We start from the raw sequence: 7,845 nt of genomic DNA, 5'->3' as shown, positions 1-7,845 counted from the left end.
CAAAAATAATTAATCCCAAAACCCTGTTCCCACATGTGTGCGCAGGGTGTAAAAACGAAATTCCCCATTGATCCCCTTCATTTTAAATCAGAAGTGGGAAGTCTGGTAGTGCCTTTGCACATGCAAGGTGCAAAACGAAATTGCCCCTTTGTATCCATTGTGGTCTGACCAAAACCCCAAAGCCCTGCCTGTTCTTGCTAGGTGTAGCAAAACGAATTTCGCCTTTCTTTTCATTCTTTCACATTGTAGCTGTGCTTATATCACAAAACCGATTTTCCCATCGTGTTCCCACTCTCAGCCACTGCCTTACATTTAGAGGAGTCAGGTCTAATTGATGTTTGGAGGGTGAGGGTTGCTGGGAGAAAGTATAATTAAATCTTTAATCACTGTGTGTGTTGAATTGTTATTTTTCTGTCTTGGTGGGTGATTTAAAACGAAATAATTGTAACTGCATATCCTAGTATTATCTCTGTGTTGATGCCTTTACGCAAGACATTTTTGTTCTGATAATCTATGTGTGAAATTTGGTTTAAATAAATTAATAAACATATATATTTAGAAAACACACCTGTCTGATTCCTATTTGATTGTGGCTCTGGGTACTTGTTGGGGTTGGGTGCGAGACAGGTTGGAGGCCTTACCACAGTGAACCAAACAAAAACTAAAAGTGATTTGTTGTGCGCCACATCCATTTGGGGGGGGGGGGGACTCCCTGAGTTGAGTGTGATTGCGTAATAAACTGCAACAAAACGTTTGCCGGCCTTCAAAATTCTCTTTCATGCCTGCCCTCACCACGTATCCCCCCCACACTGCGCCAATGGGGCAGAGGGAAGTGCTGTGTTATATGGACGGCAAAGAGGAATCACACATTTTATCCACAGGTGACATGGCAGTAGAGCATGCTGAAATGAGGAACAATCAACGGATGCCAGATGCAATTCATTTTTTGGTAATCTTTATTGAACAAAGTGTTTATCTCCCCATGATAGCTAGAGGCCTCCAAAACACCCTTTGGTGCAGTTGGTAGAAAGGCTAATGGAGAATTAGCATGTTAGTGTATAGAAATTAGGAGACGCTTCATTCGATATGTACATTTATATAAAACACTCTCGCTCGCTTCATGTTAAATAAATAAATATCAGGACGCCTGAGACAGTCTCTTGTGGTCCACAGCAAAGATTATGCTGTACCAACCAGAGCCGCATGAGACAAGGAAAGATGTCGGCACCGGGGCTGGCTCAAGGCACCCTGAAAGACAATCTTCCCAGTTGTGGATTTGGGAGAAGGCAGGTAGGAGAATTAGCCAGCTTGGGACACTCCAGGATCAGGAATGTCTGGACACATCAGTAGACAGTGGCTTACATACCACAAGGTCTATGCTACAGGAGCAGCAGCTTACAAGTGAGCGGCCACACCCCACATTGGAAAAACGCCCTTTATGTCTTGGGGGTGATCAACTTCCAGGGTGGATGGGCAAGGAATAAAAAGGGGGTTACGGACTGCAGTCTTGCCAGCATAGACTTCACAATGTTCTCAAGGTCTCTAGTGCAAGACTTCATGATTGTCAACTTGGTTGTAAATCTGGCACGCCACTTTGGCACAGTTCAGGAGAGGCTGAATGCTGGTAGAGCCGAGGGCGCTGCAGGTCTGGAGTGGGGTGCATCAGAAAAGCTTGGTGGGGTCCTAGGACAGTTTGTGGCTGATGAGCATTGGCAGTGTTGTGTGAGGGGTCAGTGTTCCGGAAGACCATAGGTTAGGGAAAGGTGCTACATATCAGGGATGAGCCGAATGGCCTTAAATACATAGGATGTGGTTGATTAGGGAAATAGCATATGGAGAGGCTGGTTATCAAAAAGGTGCAATGTCAGAGGTGAATACACACATTGGTTTTAGTATAGCAGGGGCAGCTGCAGGCTATAATGTGGGTTCCCAGTACAAGGGAAAAAATGTGAGACGAAGGGAAGGGTTGAGATGCACTGGTTGAGCAGAGACTAAACTCCAGTTGGGCTGGATTGGGGTTATAGGTCATGGCTAAAGTATACTAGCAGAAATAAATATGGGCACTGGTGTTAAAGCGTGGAACAACAGGGATGGAGGCCTTTTGTAATCTTTTGTTATGAATGCAGTCCCGACAGCCTCCACCACCCCTCACTTAAAAACATGTCACCCCCATGTTTCATGGTTGATTTAGGAAATAACTAGTGTCTGAAGTTGGCACCATGGTTTGGGGGAATCTTTCCATCTGTATGGAGTTTCGTTTAGATCAATGATCCACACTGCGTGCATGTGGCGTGCAGCTCTGTGGACCTTCCTGCTGCACGAGTCAGTGTTTTGCAGACTCTCGTTCTAGGACCACTTTGGTGGTCGGGGTGATATCCTGCAGAAGTTTGTCTGGCCATGCTTGATTGGCCTACCATACTCTACTACCCATCTGCACTCCCTCATGTAGAGCCCCCATTTTGGCTTGGACCCGTTACAAGAATCTCATTACAGTACATATTTTGCTGCAGCATGAGCAGAGACTGGTGACTTCATACTTCCATCTCCAACCGCTGGAACAGAATCAATGTGGCGTACCTGGCCAAAAGCAAAAACCCCTTTAGTTCAGTGTTCACCAGAGAGGTAGCACATGCAACTGGCATCCAGCTAGGCAAACCTGTATAGGAGGCAGTGGTGGGGGGCATGGACTGAGCTCCAAGTTCAAATGGCAGGCACAAAAAACAATTGTTCCAGAAAGGCATATTTCGGTGTGGACTATAGTTTATCACCCATTTATGGGTCGCTGCCCTAAAATCCAGTGCTCTCTGGTGAGCACTTTGCGGTCACATAGCCCCCTTGCATACCCCTTTTCTTTGGCTGATGTGGGAGCCTTTTCAGTACGCACTGCAGTCCCCCTCTCCTGAAAGTGCTAGTGCAGGACCTGGTCCAAGTCGTACTTCTCACAAAACTTGTTTGTGAAGGGAAGGCATGTGAGGTACTCTATCCAGGGCCAGTTGATGGGGTAGACGTAGAGCCAGATGACTAGTGATGCAAAGAAGCCCAAGAAGAGCAGCAGTGAGACAATGATCATCACACGCTTGCGGTATTTGTCGGCCGTGCCGAAGGTGATGTAGGGTAGGAAGGCAAAGGAGAGTAGCAGACCACTCAGGAAGCCAAAGATATGGGCGATATTGTCAATCCAAGGAAGCAGGCCAAAGGCGAAGAGGAAAAGGAGGGTGCCCAACAGCTTGAATAAGGCCTTCCAGGGTTTTGCCAGGATCTGCCAGCTTTGAAAGAGTTCCACGAACAGACAGGCCAGCAAGCCGAACTGGGAACCTGCAGGGCCAACCTGTTGAGAAAGCACAGAAAGGAGCGTCAAAGACCTCATAAAACCAGAAAAGAAATAGTGCCTGATAACATTCACACACAGAGTAGAACTTTCCCACCCCATCTTCTCAACAATGCAAGGAAGGGCCAGGGCAAGTGTGCTCGCTTGGGGGATGCAAGTGAGTGAAGGAACATAACCTGTGAGATAGACAGTGCAGAATCTCTGCATGGGAGGCATAGGCTGAGAGCTCTTTGAAGTGCGGGGGAACACCTTAGTGCTAGTAGCTTTTGGAAGCACAGAGGTTTGGGCTGAGGTCTGTGGTGAGGGTGAGGCATAAGCAGAGAGCTCTGTGAACAGGGTGAAGGAACACATTTTAGGATCCAGGATTTAGTCAGTCGGACATTGGGAAAGCAGGTCTGGCCGTATGATCTTGAGAAGGATAAACAGGAGATACTTGAAGGGATACTATTAAAAAAATTATTTTAAATCAAAAATGTTTTAAAACGCTTTTAAAATCTCCACAGCAGGTAACTGCCAGTGCTTTCTTTTTTAAGGGGTGTGAGGCAACGGTTTTGTACGATCAGACCGTAAAAAACCGTAAAAAAAAGGTCGGACAAAACGACCGAAAAATGCTACCACCAAAGGTTCGAACACCAAAAGTTCAAACCTTTGGTGGTAGCATTGCAGGTAAGTAAAAAAAAATACTGTGCGGCATAGTGAGCAGGGGTTGCGGGGAACACCCCTGCAGCTCCCGTAGTATGCAAGTGTATTTGCATGAGAAAGGTGCAAACTTTTAGTAGTTCGCACCTTTCTCATGCGAACATTCCGGCCGCGGCAAAATCAGCCGTGGCCGGATCACTTAGAATCAGAGACAACACCAGATACATTTCATCCATACAAAGCTCTGTCAAGCGTGGCTCCTTATGTTGCATCACTGTAGGTGCCAGTATCAATCCCATGTCACGAAGACTATCATGCAGCTTACATGTTAATCATGGTGGCCATCTTTGAATGTACAGTAGCCTTCAGATCCATATATAGCCTTGGGTACTGTCTCACATACAACTAAAACATTTACAATAGAAGGGTCCACAGCTTTCTTCTAATAAACTTTACATGTTTTAAGAATAATTCAGTGTTGCATGTGTTGCATGACATTTATAAGCCTATACTCTGTCAAATGTCACCACTGAAGCCAGAGTTAAATACCTGCGAAGGACCCCGCAGCCTATATAGTCATATCCAGTCTGAGGCACTCTGCTTAACAAACACTTATCCCCATCTCTTCTATCAACATCAACATTCTAGCCTGAAGGATATTGAACATTCATAGACATTGGATTATATTTTTTAAATGTCATATGCAAATGGTACCTCCAGCTAAGAGAATACAAAACACTTTTTAAAGTTACTTATAATATCACAATTTATGTTCACTCATTGCACCAATGAAGGATTTGGTGAGGTACAGCTCAGTGACCAGATTGATCTGGGGATTGCCCCATCGTCGGAATAGGAGATCCACTTGATCCTGCCGAAGCTTCCACTCGTGGCAAGTGCGCAGCTCCCTGCTGAGTGAGTCAGCGATGGTGTTCTTTATTCCTGCCAGATGGAAAGGTACCAGGAACATCCCCTGGGCAATGGCCAAGTGCCACATATCATGCGCTTCCTTGGATAGGGCTGGGGATCTGGTGCCACCTTGCTTCCGGATGTAAAACATCGTGGTGGTGTTGTCGGTGAAGACCCTCACCACCTTGCCCTTGAGGGACGGGAGGAACGATCTGAGGGCCCAGAACACAGCTCGGAGCTCCAGGACGTTGATGTGTCGAGACCTCTCCTCCGGGAGCCAAGGGCCTCTTGCGTGGAGATTTCTGGTGTGCGCTCCCCATCCTTCCAGGGAGGCGTCCGTCGTCACCGTTTCCTGATGTGCCGGGGTCTTGAAGTCCATACTCGCCGCTAGATGCACGCGGTTGCCCCACCACCGGATCGCTTGGCGGAATGTCTCATTGAGGGAGATCTTGTCTTCGAAGCTGCCCGCTGCTTGCATCCAACGGGCGTCGAGGAACTCCTGCAGTGGTCGCATCTGCAACCTGCATAGGCACACAAGGTAGATGCACGATGACATCATGCCAAGCAGGGACTTGATGGACCTCACCATGGCCCTTTCCATGGTCAACAGCCGTTGTACCTTGCTCAGGGTGGCCTTCGTCCTTTCCTCCGACAGTGAAGCCAATCGCGCCACTGTGTGTCGAATCTGGCACCCAGGAACAGGGCGCCTTGCAACGGTACCAAGTGGGATTCCACAAAGTTGATCGAGAATCCCAGATCCGTGAGGAGTTGGACGGTCTTCACTGTGTGATCGACGGCGAGTTCTCTTGACTTTGCTTGGCTGAGCCAATCTTCCAGGTAGGGGTATACGTGGATCCCTTGCAGGCGCAGCCGCACCACCACCGGTGCCAGGCACTTGGTGAAGACCCTCTGCTCCGACTTCAAACCGAAGGGTAAGACCTTCAACTGGTAGTGTCGCCCTTGGACCACGAACCGTAGGAACTTTCGATGTCCTTTGTGTATGGGGATGTGGAAGTAGGCATCCTCCAAGTCCTGCGACGATGGGAAGTCGCCCTCCTCCAACTGTCCCATCACGTGCTGAAGGGTGACCACCCGGAACTTCTGGGACTTGATGTATTTGTTGAGGCAGCGAAGGTCCCGGATGGGTCGCCAGCCGCCGGTCTTCTTTCGGATGAGGAAGTACCGTGAGTATACTCCAGAACCCCGGAGCCTCCTCGTGACAAGTTCTATTGCGCCCTTTTTTAGCATTGCTCGTACCTCTAGAAGTAGCTGTGGCTTTCCTTCCTGGCCACGGGTGGTAGACGGGGACACTTTCTTTGGAATTCCAGAGTGTGGCCGTGGGCTAGAGCATCCAGCACCCAACGGTCGGTGGAGATGGACTCCCACACGTTGACGAATCTCACCAGCCGGCCTCCCACGGGCGTGCTTGAGTGGGGGCCTGACGTCACGGCCGGTTCAATCTTGCTTCGCTGAGGCCTTGCCGTCTTGGCCTCCTTGGTAACGACGACAATGTCCTCCGGCCTTGATGTGGTCTCTGTAGGCCTCCTGCGATGATGAGTGGGCCGCTTGGCGGCACAACGCGGAACCGCCACCAAATCCTTTGGAGGCACCTTGAGACTTGCCTCCGGGGGTCCGAAAGGACGGCCGTCGATGTAGAGAACCAAAGGCCTGGGCCGTCTCAGTGTCCGCCTTGATGGCCTGAAGTGACTCGTCCACTGCCTTGCCGAAAAGGTTATTCCCGTTGAAGGGCATGTCCAGTACCCTGGTCTGAGCGTCCTGATGGAAGTCTGTGGCCTTGAGCCAACCACGCCGGCGAAGGCAAATGCGGTTGCCAATCTGGCGAAACCCGTGTCGGCGATGTCCGTGGCCACCGTGATGGCGTGGTCCGACGCCACCTCGCCTTCCTGTAGGATTCCTCTTGCCTGGTAGGAACTTCAGGAGGGGAGCGATCTTGAACCACAGCTCCCTGTCGTAGCGTGCCACGATCGCAAGGGCGTTGGCCGCTTTGATGGTCGTCGCCGCCGACGAGATGACTCATCCCATGGCATCCAGCTTCTTCCCCTCGCCGTCTGGTGGGGAAGTGGAAGTTGATGCCATCGCCCCTGTCGATTTCTTCTTGGCCGTCGCAGAGACCACTGAATCTGGGGACGGCTGAGCTCTGAGGCACATCGGGGCGGAATCTGGGACCCGGTACTACTTCTTATACCGGTCCCTATTCCCAGGAGCCATGGACGGGTTCTTGAGCAGAGACAGTCCTTCATCCCAGATGTCGTCCAGTAACGGGACTGAGAGGACGGTCTTCCTCTTGGCCTCCCGTCGTTGGTAGACAAACCCCTCCTTCTGGTCTTCAGGACAAAGCTGGAAAAACTCTGATGCCCTGGCGATCATGGAGTGAAAGGAGCCAATTTCGTCGGGAGGGGAGGCCTGGGCAGGGGGTGATGGGAGATCCATCCAGTCATCGCCACCGTCGTCGTCCGTCCCCATCGTCGCTGTCTCCATTCCCGTCTCATCCCTCAGTGGAGGGGAAGGTGGTGCAGGCTGGAGAGGAGGGGAGGGAAGATGGATTCGCCTCTGTTTGTTTGGGGGGGCTCCCCAACGGCCCAGGTGCCGCTGGATCGTCCGCTGGGGGTAAGGGCAACCTTATCCTTATCTCCGTACACAGGGTCTGGATAGCCACCAAGATTGCTCCCGAGTTGTCCTGTGGCATAGGCATCGGTTGCGACGGGAGCGACGGCTGGGGCGTGGGGTCCTCCGTCTCCTCCATGGCCCGCGGCTCCTCGTCAGCTCCACCGTTGCTCTCTACGTCCGCCTCATCGGGATCCCTCCCGTAGGACCGGACTTCCTCGAACTTCTTGTCCAGGATCTTTTTGACACTAGCCAGCTCATGTTCGGAGGTGGCATCTGTGTCCATTATGGCTACCGTGCCCCCCCTCTTTCTCGACCCGGGGTTTCACTGGGGTCTTCTCAAT

At 50.7% G+C, this 7,845-nt stretch overlaps 1 protein-coding gene across 4 annotated transcripts in view; it reads right to left on the bottom strand.

Annotated features, from left to right (window-relative positions):
• Positions 1 to 938: 938 nt before the first annotated feature.
• Positions 939 to 7,845, bottom strand: part of RHBDF2 (rhomboid 5 homolog 2) — a 783,795-nt gene continuing 776,888 nt past the window's right edge. For all 4 annotated transcript variants that reach the window (XM_069654677.1, XM_069654675.1, XM_069654676.1 and 1 more), the window contains one exon: positions 939 to 3,328. In XM_069654677.1, coding sequence (XP_069510778.1) covers positions 2,909 to 3,328 — 420 coding nt within the window. In that variant the 3' untranslated portion in view covers positions 939 to 2,908. The remainder of the gene's footprint in view (positions 3,329 to 7,845) is intronic.

Source organism: Ambystoma mexicanum, chromosome 3q (assembly GCF_040938575.1).
Source record: "Ambystoma mexicanum isolate Mex_15411 chromosome 3q, UKY_AmexF1_1, whole genome shotgun sequence".
In the NCBI taxonomy this organism is placed as follows: Eukaryota; Metazoa; Chordata; class Amphibia; order Caudata; family Ambystomatidae; genus Ambystoma; species Ambystoma mexicanum.
Note: the sequence above shows the minus strand (reverse complement) of the source record. Positions and strands in the feature narration are given on the sequence as shown.